The sequence below is a fragment of the Ceratotherium simum genome, chromosome 2, assembly GCF_057802395.1.
Source record: "Ceratotherium simum simum isolate JZ-2026a chromosome 2, ASM5780239v1, whole genome shotgun sequence".
Classification (NCBI taxonomy): domain Eukaryota; kingdom Metazoa; phylum Chordata; class Mammalia; order Perissodactyla; family Rhinocerotidae; genus Ceratotherium; species Ceratotherium simum.
In genome coordinates this window covers 86635912-86650211 of record NC_141901.1, presented here as the reverse complement: position 1 = coordinate 86650211, position 14300 = coordinate 86635912, and the positions used below count along the sequence as shown (strand labels likewise).

Sequence of the window (14300 nt, the reverse complement as noted above, 5' to 3'; positions counted from 1 at the left end):
TTTATTAACTTCCATCCAATTTGGATTGCATTGTTCTAAAAATTTTGTGGGATATAACAGAAGTAGAAACTTCCTTACTATAACTATTAATGTTATATCGGTTATTACTAAACTGAATCATATAATTATCTCAGATTCAAAACCAAACTTTGTTGTAAGAAAAAGTGAAATAAGTAGGATAAGCTGCTGCCTTCAATAACCCATTTAAGATTTGTCCAAAATTATAACAATGGGCAGAGAAATATTTCCCATACTTAATTTAAGGGGTACAGTAACTTGGCCACAGCAATGGATATATTACACACACATATGTGCACACACATGCATATAAATGCCTGTCACTGGGCCAACAGTGTCACATATTTCTTGGTGTAGAGACACAACTTACCTCTTATCTCTGAAATCTGGGTTTCCTTGAGAGCCATATGAATCAGAGGTGAGGTGATTGATCCTAATGCAGTGGTTCTCAACCAGTGAGATCATTATAACTACTATTGTTATTATTATTACTTTTATTTTTATTAGTATTATCCTAACTTTTGCTTTCTTTTCCTGCTAGTCCTTATTCCTCAGAGGTAGATCCTATTCTTCATCCTTATCTTTGTTTTAAATGCTAGAATAATCTGGCTTTGTTTCTTTGTTCACATTATTTTACCATCTTGTCTATACAGAGTTCTGTATACTTGATACTTTTCTATTCAACTATTTGTATGTTTTCATCTTCTTTTGATTTTAGAATACCTTTTCTATCCCATTCCGTATAGAGGTAGGTGCATTCAGATTGACTTGTTTTCAAAAGGTGAATGTTTTAGATTAGTTAGCCTGATAACTTCTCAGGCAGAAATAATCTTGTGGATGAAAATTCACCTTTTTTTTTTTAATAAAATGTTTTTCTTTCATTCTGATTGTGGGTATTTTTGTACCTTTCTAATAACAGATATTTCCTAATATATCTTTCTATAATGATTTTATCAACTTGAGCTTCATAAGCATTTCCTTCAAATTTTCATATTTTGAATGTTCTTTATCATCTAACTATATTATTTAAAATTTTTATCAAGTTTATAAGAATCTTTCTAATGTATTTGAATATATACTATCTTATTTGAATTTCCAAATAATTTTGCACAATAGGTAAGGGAAGTATTTCCATTTTATATATGAGAAAGATGAGACTGGGAGAGTTTAAGTGCTGTCCAAGGTTATACAATAGGTGACAGAGCTGGGGCAATGTCTTCTAACTCCATATGCAGTGATCTTTCTGCCATATCATCCTTAGATAGGCTAGTAAATAATCTGAATTGATGGAAAGTGCAAAGTGTTAGTACTTATATTTCATAAAAGCATTTCAATTTACTTTGACTTTATATTTTATAGGCTCGTATGTTCCAGCAGAATATTCTTCCTTTAGAATTGCTGAACAGATTTTTACAAGAATCAGTACTGATGATGATATAGAAACAAATTCATCAACATTTATGAAGGAAATGAAAGAGGTACCCAAACTGAACTTTCTTATGTTAAAAACATTAAATTCTCCCACTAATGGTCAATTATAGTGTGAGAAAGTATTCTTATTCTGAAACATGCAGATCTGCTTATATACCTCTACAAGAGCCAGAGGGCAGTCAAAGACAGCTTCCTAATATCTGTCTTATGTGGAAATGGAGGCAAATGTTTTATTGAAAAATACACTTTTAAAGAAAAAGCTAGTGTTATTGAATGATAAAAACATGCTGTTATGTTTTTGTATGGAATATATAAAAGACTTTTCAGAAAAGGATGACGTGTTTAGGACCATTTTACATAATATCTCTTGTCTGTTAGACTTGATTTTGAAATAAAAGATCACTGTGTTAGAAGGCTTTTAAAAATCATCCTCTTCTGTGCTCTTATAGAATTTTCACTTCCCATAACAAAGTATGTATCATCACCTATTTCTGATCTGAGCAAATGTCAAGTAGGCTTGAAGGGCTAAAGGAATTTAGTATAGCTCTTGGGCTATCTCTAGTAGGTAGGAATTATCACTATACAGTTGGCTAATTTTCTGCATATAGAGAGAGAATAAAGTTATTTGCCCACAGCATATGACAGTTATATAATTATTCAGTATTTATTGTATATCTCTGGGAGAATATAGCAATATACTAGGTGCTTGAGGTATATTTTTAAATGGTTCTAGCTCTCAAGAAACTTAGTCCCACAGAAAGGTAAAATGGCCTTGAAGGTTGCTATTGTGTCATGATGTAATAAGAGTGGAATTCTATTTTTGAGAAGGAAATTAATAATCTTCAGTGTTCTCTAGAAGGAGAATTTCTTTTTGTTTTTGTTTTTTATAATTTTATTTATTTATTTATTTTTCCCCCAAAGCCCCAGTCGATAGTTGTATGTCATAGCTGTACATCCTTCTGGTTGCTGTATGTGGGACACGGCCTCAGCATGGCCGGAGAAGCAGTGCGTCGGTGTGCGCCCGGGATCCGAACCTGGGCCACCAGCAGCAGAGCGCGCGCACTTAACTGCCAAGCCACAGGACCGGCCCTAGAAGGAGCATTTCTGTCAATTAAAATCTTGGTCTTTTGTTGGGCATGGATTTAAATTCATTTGTTTAACCAGGAATCAATGGATTTGGATGCTGGTTCCTAATTTTTCTTTCCATCTTTACTGGATATGGAGATGTTGAAATAAATTTGAGAGATAGTCTTGAGTATTTTATGTTAACAATTGATTAGTCATTTGTGGCGAAGAAAATGGCCATCTTTGTGCTTCATTTAAACATTTAATTCATTGCTTTGTTTTATTTCACTGTATCTAAAACATCAATATTTTAGATAATGGTTATTTACTCTGTTGTCTCATACGCATATGTCTATTTATATACACATCAGCTATTCTATTGGAATTATTAGTCATGAGATTTTTTAGAAAGAAAAGCAATATGTTAGTTTCTGCTCAGTGGGATTTCTCTATAAAAATATATTTCAGATGAACTTATAAAGAGACTGGATTTTTCCTCATTTTTCTGTATGATAGTGACAGCTGTTTGGTTACAATGAATAATATTAAAATTATATTTTTCAGATAGCATATATTCTACATAATGCTAATGACAAATCACTCATATTAATTGATGAACTTGGCAGAGGTACTAATACAGAAGAAGGTATTGGCATTTGTTATGCTGTTTGTGAACATCTGCTGAGCTTAAAGGTACTCTTCTCTATTTTAAGTATACTAATTTTGAGTCCTTTTTTTTGAGGTATCCTTTATATATTTATCATGATTGGATTTTATAGGCAACTACAAATAGCTCTTAAGCAATTTTAGGTAATAAAAACATACCATAGCTTGTATATTGTTGTTACTTCATTTCTGATGGAAGCAGGAACGGTTAATATGATAGCCATGATGTAGACAAGGAAAGGAGGAAATCAAGAAATACAAATAATGTCAAAACTAGTCACTTGGCTTTAATCAAATTAAATAGCAAAACATGAAAGCATTTCAGTAATTGTCTCCATGTATAATAACATTGACTATGATGTCACAGCATGAAGTAAAACTAGGCATCTGAGGTCACTGTATGGAATATCTATTTTACTTACCTAACTAAGATTTCATTCTTTTAGAGAAAACGTTTTTTTACAATCAACTATCTATCTAAAACAAACTATATATTTTGCTCTATTATTAAGCTAATTTGTAAAATATCTTTTTAGATGATCACTGAAAATATAGACACAGATATGAAAAAACTTAGATGAAAATATTTTTCCATATTTAAAGCACCTTAAAATATCCTAAAATGAAGTTCTTTATCTTAAATGAGAGTCCATAATGAGTTATTATATAGAATGAGGAAAATCTTATTTTGTACTTAAAGTATGTGATGAATCAAAAGTAATATTAATAGATAACATTAGTCTTTGTAATTCTGAGTCTATGTCGGTTGAGCAGAGTTTCTCATATAAATAAGATGCATGTATTACATGTTAGGATTAAAAGCTAATTAGTATCTGTGATGGTTAATTTTATATGTCAACTTGACTGGGCTATGGAGTACCTAGACATCTGGTCAAACATTATTCTGGGTGTATCTGTGAGGGTGTTTCTGGATGAAATTAGTATTTGAGTTGTTGGAATGAGTAAAGCAGGTTGCTCTCCCTAGTGTAGGTGGGCCCCATCTAGTCAGTTTTTAGTGGGGCCCCGTTGAAGTCCTGAACAGAAAAAAAAGGCCGACCCTCCCGGGAATAAGAGGAAACTCCTCCTGCCTGATTGCCTTCAGTCTGGGACACCTTTTCTTTCCTGCCTTTGGATTTGAACTGAAACATGAGCTCTTTCTGGGTCTTGAGTCTGCCAACATTTGGCTGGAACTACACCATTGGCCTTCCTGGTTCTTAGGCCTTTGGACTCAGACTAGGACTACACCATCAGTTGTCCTGGGTCTCCAGCTTGCTGATTGCAGATCTGGGGACTTGTCAGTCTCCATAATCATGTGAGCCAATTCCTTATAATAAATTTCTCTCCAGACACACATATCCTATTAATTCTTTTTCTCTGGAGAACCCTGACTAATACAGATTTTTATATCTAGAATGGTTCTAGAGGAACAAAATTTAAGAATAAATTTTCGAATTTGTTCTAGGGTTTCTGGAATTAACTCTCTAATCTAATTAGATTTAAAGATATTAATGACTCTATTTCCAGTAGTAAAGAAAGCACTGGTAGTCCATAGTGTGATCTGGCAATAGAAATACACAAATCACCATTCACCATTGGATACTCTTATGTATCCACTTGTAAGAAGCACAGAGCTGGATGACTGTGTATATGATGTTTTCAAACATTTTTGGCAAACTAATGAATATGACAAGATTGACTCTTTGCTCTTAATGTCACTGGACAAAGTGGGGTAAGAAAAGAATGAGTTCAGGAATTCAAATTCCTGCATAAATCCCTGCCTAAATGACCTGAAAGCTTCAATGTGTGTCCTGAAGGAGACTCTTATCTTTTGTAGCCACAGACCTGAGATTACTGAAAATTAAACCCAGAATCTCATCCTGTGATTGGCTGAATTACAATGAAAGTTGAACTCCCAGCCATATATTAACAACTCTGTTATTAAAGTGAAAGCACTGATTGGGAAGGAGTGGAATTCTGAAAGTTGGAAAGGGAGGGGACATGTGGGAAGATCCTGATGAAGGTGGGGACTTTAGCCTTTAAATTCTGGTGAGCCTTCTTTGCCAGTGGAAGAGGCCTCTGGACCTTCAGTGGGAGTGGCTTCTCTGTCCCATCTGAAGAGATTAACTCTGCGTTGACTGAGAAAACTGTAATGGCCTCCCTTGAGGCAGTTTCCGTGTAAGACAATGCTGATTCTCCTCAGGATCTACCTGTACCACTCTTTTTTGCTTCTAGACCTATAACTAGACTGAGGTCCCAGGAAGCCTCTAAAGGTGAAGTACAAAGTGTGGCCTATGAGGAGGTACACTATACTTCAAAAGAACTACATGAGTTTTCTAATATATACAGATAGAAATCTGCGGAACATGTGTGGAACTGGATATTAAGGATATGGGATAATGATGGAAAGAACATAAAGTTGGATTAGGCCAAATTTATTGATATGGACTCGTTAAGCCGAGATTTTGCATTTACTGTTGCAGCTCAGCATGTTTGGTTGATTGGCTGAAAGATGAACCAAAAAGTAGCGCACAGTGAGTGTGTTGGAAATGCTGGACCTGCCTTGGTTTAATGTAGAGGAAAGGATTCAGAGAATTAGAGAGATTGGAATGTTATTGTGGATTTGTCATTTAAGAACTACTCACCTACCATTAACAGGTCCAGAAGACATACCTTTCACCATGACTGTGAGAAATAAATTTGTAAGGAGAGCCCCAACATCCTAGAAGAGCTCTGTGATCGCTCTTCTCTGTAGGCCAGACCTTTCAGTAGAAGCTGCAGTCACTGAATTGGGAAACCTAAATACAATGGAGTAACTGGATCTTGGAATGGCAAGAGCCAACTGGTGGCAAGGTGGACGTGGTTACCAAAACAGACAACAGAGTCAAAGCATCAATCAGAATAGTCTTGACTTGGGCAGACCTATGGCATTGCTAGTTGATCATGGTGTTCCTAGAAGTGAAATAGATAGGAAGTTTATTAAATTCTTACTTGATCTGCATAAGCATAAAAGTTCTAAGTTAAGTGAACAAAAATCTAGTCTGAATCACAAAAACAGAATCACAGCCCCTCAACCAATTTCTAGACTTGAGCCAGTTTACAGACCTAGAACCTCTTGAATAAAAGAGAGGCTAGGTGCCCTTGAGGAAGGACTCTGATACACTGCCAAAAATTTATCTGTTACTCTTTCTCCCAGTCTTCTCCAAAGGGACCTATAGCCTTTTACCAGAGTGTGCATTGGGAAAAAGGAAATAACCAGAACTTTTGAGGGCTACTGGACACTGGCTCTGAACTGACTCTAATTCCAGGAGATCCAAAACATCATTGTGGTCCACTAGTCAGAGTAGGGGCTTATGGAAGTTAGGTGATTAATGGAGTTTTAGCTCAGGTCCATCTCACAGTGGGCCCGGTGGGTCCCCAACCCATCCTATGGTTATTTCGCCAGTTCTAGCATGCATAATTGGGATAGATGTACTCAACAGCTGGCAGAATCCCCACATTGGTTCCCTGACCTGTGGAGTGAGGACTGTTATGGTAGGAAAGACCAAATGGAAGTGACTAGAACTACTTCTACCTAGGAAAATAGTAAACCAGAAGCAAAACTGCATTCCTTGAGGGTTGTAGAGATTAGTGCCAGCATCAAGGCCTTGAAAGATGCAGGGGTGGTGATTCTCACCACATCCCCATTCAACAGCTGTTTGGCTGGTGCAGGAGACAGATGAATCTTGGAGAATGACAGAGGATTATCATAACCTTAACTGAGTGATGACTGCAGTTGCAGCTGCTGTACCAGATGAGGTTTCATTGCCTGAGCAAATTAACACATCCCCTGGTACCTGGTATGTAGCTAATTGATCTAGCCAATGCTTTTTTCTCCATACCTGTCAATAATGACGACAAGAAGCAGTTTGCTTTCAGCTGGCGAGGTCAGCAATACACCTTCACTGTCCAACTTCAGAGGTATATCAGCTCTCTAGCTCTATGTCATAAATTAGTTTGCAAGCATCTTAATCACTTTCCGTCCCACAAAATATCACACTGGTCCATTACATTGATAACGTTATGCTGATTGGACCTAGTAAGCAAGAAGTAGCAACTACTCTAGACTTATTGGTAAGACATCTGCGTATCAGAGGGGGAGATAAATCTGATGAAAGTACAGGGGGCTTCTCCCGCAGTGAAATTTCTAGGGATCCAGTGGTGTGGGGCATGTTGAGATATCCTTTCTAAGTTGGAGGGTAAGTTGTTACGTCTGGCTCCTCCTACAATCAAAAAAGAGACAAAATGCATAGTAGGTCTTTTTGGATTTTAGAGACAACATATTACTCATTTGGATGTGTTACTCCAGCCCCTTTACCAAGTGACCTGAAAACTGCTAGTTTTGAGTGGGGCCCAGAACAAGAGAAGGCTCTGCAACAGTTTCGGCCATGCAAACTGCTCTGCTGCTTAGGCCATGTAATCAAGCAGATCCAGTAGTGCCTGAAGTGTCAGTGGCAGATAGAGGTGCTGTTTGAAACCTTTGGCAGGACTGTGTAGGTGAATTGCAACACAGGGCATTTTGGAGCAAAGCCCTGCTATCCTCTGTGGATAACAACTCTCCCTTTGAGAAACAGCTCTTGGCCTGCTACTATGCCTTAGTAGAGACTGAATGATTAACCATGGGCCATTGTTATCATGCAGCTTAAGCTGCCCATCATGAACTGAGTGTTGTCTGACCCACCAGCCATAAAGTTGGTATGCACAGCAGCACTCCATCATCAAATAGAAGTGGAATATACATGATCAGGCCCAAGCAGGCCCTGAAGGCACTAGTAAGTTACATGAAGAAATGGCCCAAATGCTCATGGTGCCCACTCCAGCTGCACTACTTTCTCTCTCTCTGCCTGTACCTGTGGCCTTATGGAGAGTCCCATATGATCAGTTGACAGAAGAAGAGAAGGACTGCCTGGTTTACAGATGGTTTTGCATGATATTCAGGCACCACTTGAAAGTGGACAGTTGCAGCACTACAGCCCCTTTCTGGGACATCCCTGAAGGATGGTGATGAAGGAAAATTGTTCGAGTGTGCAGAACTTCAAGCAGTGTACCTAGTTATTCGTTTTACTTGGAAGGAGAAATGGCCAGATGTGTGATTATTATATACCAATTCATGGGCTGTGGCCATTGGTCTGGCTGGGACTTGGAAGGAACATGATTGGAAAATTGTATTGATTGGAAATTTGGGGAAGAGGTATGTGGATACATCTCTTTGAATGGGCAAAAAATGTGAAGGTATTCTTATTCCATGTGAATACTTACTAAATGGTGGCCTCGGCAGAAGAGGATTTTAATAATCAAGTGGATAGGATGACCTGTTCTGTGGATGCCAGTTGGCGTGTCTCCCTAGCCACCCCTGCCATCACCCAATGAACTCATGACCAAAGTGGCTGTGGTGGATGGAAGTTATACATTGGCTCAGCAACATAGGTTTCCACTCACCGTGGCTGACCTGGCTCCAGCCACCAATGAGTGCCCAGGTTTTGAGCAGCAAAGACCAACACTGAGCCTCTTGCGTGGCACCATTCCCCGAGGTGATCAGCCAGTTGCCTGGTAGCAGGTTAATTACATTGGACCGCTTCCATCATGAAAGGGGCAGCAGTTTGTTTTTACTGGACTAGACACTTACTCTGGGTACAGATTTGCCTTCCCTGAATGTATTGCTTCTGCCAAAACTACCACCTGTGAACTTAACAGAATGCTTTATCCACCATCATGGTAATCCATACAGAATTGCTTGTAGTTGAGGAATTCACTTCATAGCAAATGAAGTGCAGCAATGGGCCCGCTCATGGAATTCACTGGTCTTATCATGTTTCTCATCATCCTGAAGCAGCTGGCTTGATAGAATGGTGAATGGCCTTCTGAAGACTCAGTTACAGCGCCATTTAGGTGGCAATATCTTACAGGGCTGGGGCAAAGTTCTCCATAAACCTGTATTAGTGTCCAGTATATGGTACTGTTTCTCCCATGGCCAGCATTCATGGGTCTAGAAATCAAGAAGTGGAAATGGGATTAGCACCACTCACTATTACCCCTAGTGAACCACTAGCAAAATGTTTGCTTCCTGTTCCCGTGACTTTATGCTCTGCTGGCCTAGAGCTCTGAGTTCCAAAGGGAGAAATGCTTCCACCAAGAGACAGACTGATTCCTTTCAACTGGAAATTAAGACTCCCGCCTGACTACTTTGTGCTCCTTATGCCTCTGAATCAACAGGCAAAGAAGGGAGTTACTGTGCTGGCTGTGGTGATTGATCCTGACTACCAAAGGGAAATTGGATTACTACTCCACAAAGGAGGTAAGGAAGACTATGTCTGGAATACAGAAGATCCCTTAAGGTGTCTTTTACTACTACAATGCTTTATGATTAAGGGCAATTGAAAACTATAGCAACCCAATTCAGGCATGACTACGAATGGCCCAGACCCTTCAGAAATGAAGGTTTGGGCCACTCTACCAGGTAAAAAACTGTGACCAACTGAGGTGCTTGCTGAAGACAAAGGGAATATGGACATGGATAGTGGAAGAAGATAGTTATAAATACCAGCTATGACCATGTGAGCAGTTACAGATGAGGATTGTAATTGTCATGAGTAATGTGTATTTCTTCCTTATTCTTTTATGAATATGTTTGTGCGTGTGTATATATCTTTGTTTTCTTCCCTCTCTTATATTCTTATCATGTAGCATAAGATGTGTTGACTCTTTATCATAGTTTAAGTATTATTAATTTTATATCACAGTGTTTAAGTTACAGGGTATCAAGGAGAAGAGTAAACATCACTCAAGGAGTTTGTGTCCTCTTCTGGGAAAGAGATTAGTACATTCTTGATTGTATGAATAACCAATAATTCAAATCTCTATCTGCTTTAGTAACTCTGGGCAGGAAACCATGTGCTGGTGGTCATAAGTCACTTGAACCACCTCCATCAAAGTCACCTAAAGTACTCAGGGAAAATGTACTTTCCTGGGGCCCCACATTACAGCCACTGATTGAGAATTTGGGGGGATAAGCACCAAGAATTTGCATCTTTAACAGGCTCCCCAGGGGATTACTAAAGTTTGAGAATCATTGTCGTAGCACAGTTTCCAGTGTTTTTTTTCCCCTAGGAGTACCTAACCCAAACACAGTGCAAATATAAAAACTAAAAATCTTTGCAATTTCAAATACTTAAGACAATACATTGATTCCACTTTTCAAAAACTACTTATATGGAGGGAAGCTACTTTTAAAGTTTTTTAAAACTTGAGGGAAATGTTATGATTTTGTTTGTGGATTACTTCTCTAATTAATGATTACCTCAGTTAATAGCTTTATTTCTGGTAAACATCATCTTTTCAACATCTTCAGTTTTTTTAGGATTTTATTTTTGGATTTATTCTCTTTCCCATAATGTTACATATATGTGTATGTGTAAACATAATAAGCATGTTTCTTTCATTGAATATAAATTTTCAAAACATTTTAAAATGAATCAACTATGTTAGCCTCACAGTTATCAGTTTCATTCCTACATTTCTGCCAAGCTACTTGGAAAATTAAACTAAAATTTTATGTTTAAATAGTTAAAATAGAATTTTCTAGTTTATTTAAAGGGTACTGATATTCATTATTATATATTCTAGGCATTTACACTGTTTGCTACACATTTCCTGGAACTATGCCATATAGATGTCCTGTATCCTAATGTAGAAAACATGCATTTTGAAGTTCAACATGTAAAGAATACCTCAAGAAATAAAGAAGCAATCTTGTATACTTACAAGCTTTCTAAAGGACTCACAGAAGAAAAAAATTATGGTATTGCATGTAGAAATTATATCTATACACTGAAGCACACATATTCTCATAAGACAAACTTTCTTCTCCCCTTTCCTTGTCTGCTAATCTAAGCAACTTTCCCTCTCATTCTTTTTAGCGCTTATTTGCTCTAAGACTGTATTTTCTATGTTAAACTCACATTTTATATATAATAAGCTTATTTTTAAATTTATATTAACCAGTAACTATGTAGCATTACATAGAATTAGAACACATGACAGGCCCAGAAGTATTAATTTCTATCTTAGAAACATGTAATTTAGTTTATATTTGCAAGTTATAGAATGAGTTGAAAATTGTGTATTTCTTACACCATCTTACAGTAACAGGGTCCTTCCTTCTTTTCTTCAGATTCAGGGAACTTGATAATTAAACTTAAAGTCTTAAAGTGGAATATATTACCAAAGCATATGATATTCATAAACTTGATTAGATATTTTCTATCTAAATCATTATGTGACATGTGTAAAATCTCCTGGATTCAGATAATTTTCAATTGACCTATACATATAAAGTTCCAAAAGTTATTTTAGCCGTGAATGTGACCCTTGTGAGAGGAAAAAAAAAAGCACCTTTGTTTTGCTATTTGAAATGGAAAGTCAAATGGATAACTTAATTTGTGTCAGATGTTTAACCTTTATAAGCTTCAATTTCATCTATTAAATGGGGATAATTTTCCATATATGTGGGCTTGTGAAGATTAAGTGAATTATCAAATACGAACTGTCTAGCATAGTGCCTAGCAATTAGTATCACGTAAATAAATGTCAGTGTTGCTTCTATTGCCTCTAAAGCAATAAATACAATAAACTGTCAGCACAGTAGAAGCAGTAGAAAGCCTATATGGCATTTATACAATAAAATTGAACTCTGAAAACATAAGAATACTAGTTGGTACTTTAAATTTGCATGAATTTGTATTTTAATTTATTATATCTTCTGAGAAATTCCTCCCTCATTGATCTGCTAAATAGATGAATATTCAGCTGTCGGTTATCTCTGTGACTAAACATTCTTTTCCCCTGAAAAACCCATATATCCTTTGACCTTCTATTAACCAACTGTATGTATAGTTGGAATTTCGATGTTATTACTATTATTCACTTTTCTAATTACCTCTTTTCCTTTCCCTATCATGTTTTCCTGCTATCTCAGAAGTTTCTTGAGAGGTAATTGGTATTCTTATTTGTCTTATATGTCTTATATATATGTCTTATTCTTAATTTGTCTTATATGTCTTGGACAAGTAATTAAATCTAATAATTGGTAATTTGTCATCCAGAACTCTGGAAAACTTGATTTTGGGAATTGTTAAGTAGTTTAGAAATGCCTGAGAAGGGAAGTTTAAATCTGTGAAGAAAAGATTAATAATGGTTAAAACAAACAACAATACCAGCAATAACGATACTGAAGCCCCATTGTTATACTTTTAGGATTAAAAGCTGCAGAGGTGTCATCACTCCCACCATCAATCGTCTTAGATGCCAAGGAAATCACAACTCAAATTACCAGACAAATTTTGGTAAGAAACTTTTTAGCAATAAGAGTGGTTTTTCAAATTCAAGAGAATACTTTTGGTGTACATGTTTATTATGACCTTTGATCTAAATATATAATAATTAAAATATTTAAAATAAAAAACCTAATTCTTAAATAGAGAAAATATTTTTTACTTCTCAAAACTTTTTTGGTTAGGTCTTTTTTTTTTTTTTTTGGGAGGAAAATCAGCCCTGAGCTAACATCCATGCTAATCCTCCTCTTTTTGCTGAGGAAGACCGGCTCTGAGCTAACATCTATTGCCAATCCTCCTCCTTTTTTTTTTTCCCCAAAGCCCCAGTAGATAGTTGTATGTCATAGTTGCACATCCTTCTAGTTGCTGTATGTGGGACACGGCCTCAGCATGGCCGGAGAAGTGGTGCGTGGGTGCGCACCCGGGATCCGAACCCGGGCCACTAGTAGCGGAGCGCGCGCCCTTAGCCGCTAAGCCACGGGGCCGGCCCTGGTTAGGTCTTTTATAAACTTTCCCAGCAAATCAACTAAGATAGGAGACAAAAGTTAAACAGTTCAGTTCCTACAATACTTATTACTACACTAACTTTATGATGAGAAAATAAATGGATATAAAGTAAGCGTTAAAAGTAAAAATCACTATGCACATTTTCATATCTTTTTATAGTTTTCAAAGCTCTTCTATTTATTATATAAGTCTCATAACTCTTCATGAAGCAGTTAGATCTTTCTATTAAGGTAAATAATATAGGTATTATTTTTACTTACATTTTTATAGCTGAGGTTCACAGAGGTTAAGTGCTTTGCTGAGAAGCAGTAGATCCAACACTGAATTCACAACTGTTGACTCAAACTTCAGAAACCTTTTTTTTTTTTTTTAAAACCATCAGGTTGCTTTATATTGTTTTAAGAATCCAGTGTGTTCAGTAAACTAAGCCAGGTGCAATGTGAAATTTTCTTTAGCAGTAACAGTTTCCTATGTCTTTCACCCTTTCTTAACCTGCCTTCAATTTTTATTGCACTTCTGCTTTTGAGCTCCTAGACTGGCTTTATGACTTCACTTGCCTAATTACCCCCTTGAATCCCTTCATCAGTGATTTTGGCAGTGCTCTTCTGAAGAACCTCTAATTTCCTAGTTCTTCACACTTCATCTTACCAAATTCCAGTTGTGGGTAACCTCTCCTATTAATAGCCTTCTAGGCTGTGGCGTTCCTAATAATGATGCTCCAAATATATTCAAGACAGGCTAATTTTATCTATTGCAAATTCAGATAGTCTAACTTTAGTTGTATACTTTACTGGATAGTTTTTTTCTTCTCTTTTATTGATCTGTATGATTTCTTTACAGCAATTCTTTCAAAACATTTCTATTCTTCCTGAGCCCTCGATCCCCTCACTCTCTATAGAAATTTTACCTCCTTTACTTTTTGAGAGACTTGAGGTCATCTTGATGAGTCCTTGAACCTTTCCTCCTTCAAAATTCTGTTTTGGAATTTGTATTTTTCATCCATTTCTCTTCTCTCCTATCTCAGAGGAAGAGATTACCTTTTAACCTATTTAATGTTAACTTTTCTACTTTCTTTCCTTCTCCATTAAAATATTACTTCGTCAGTTTCCTTTCATCTCTTTGCATCCTTACTGTTTTTTTCGCTGGCTTTTCTTTTTTATCTATGAATATGCTTAGGTTTTCCCCAAGAAATCCTTCTTTTTTACCTTTCTTCTCAAACTATGTCTCTTTTTACTGCCGACTTCTGAA

The 14300-nt window shown here is 36.7% G+C and overlaps 1 protein-coding gene across 1 annotated transcript in view; it reads left to right on the top strand.

The window, feature by feature from the left end:
- The window catches only part of MSH4 (mutS homolog 4), a 91951-nt gene that overhangs the window by 64615 nt on the left and 13036 nt on the right, over positions 1–14300 (top strand). The window contains exons 16-19 of the mRNA XM_004431512.2: positions 1378–1496; positions 3079–3207; positions 10840–11014; positions 12469–12557. Of these exons, the coding sequence (XP_004431569.1) occupies positions 1378–1496; positions 3079–3207; positions 10840–11014; positions 12469–12557 (512 nt within the window). The remainder of the gene's footprint in view (positions 1–1377; positions 1497–3078; positions 3208–10839; positions 11015–12468; positions 12558–14300) is intronic.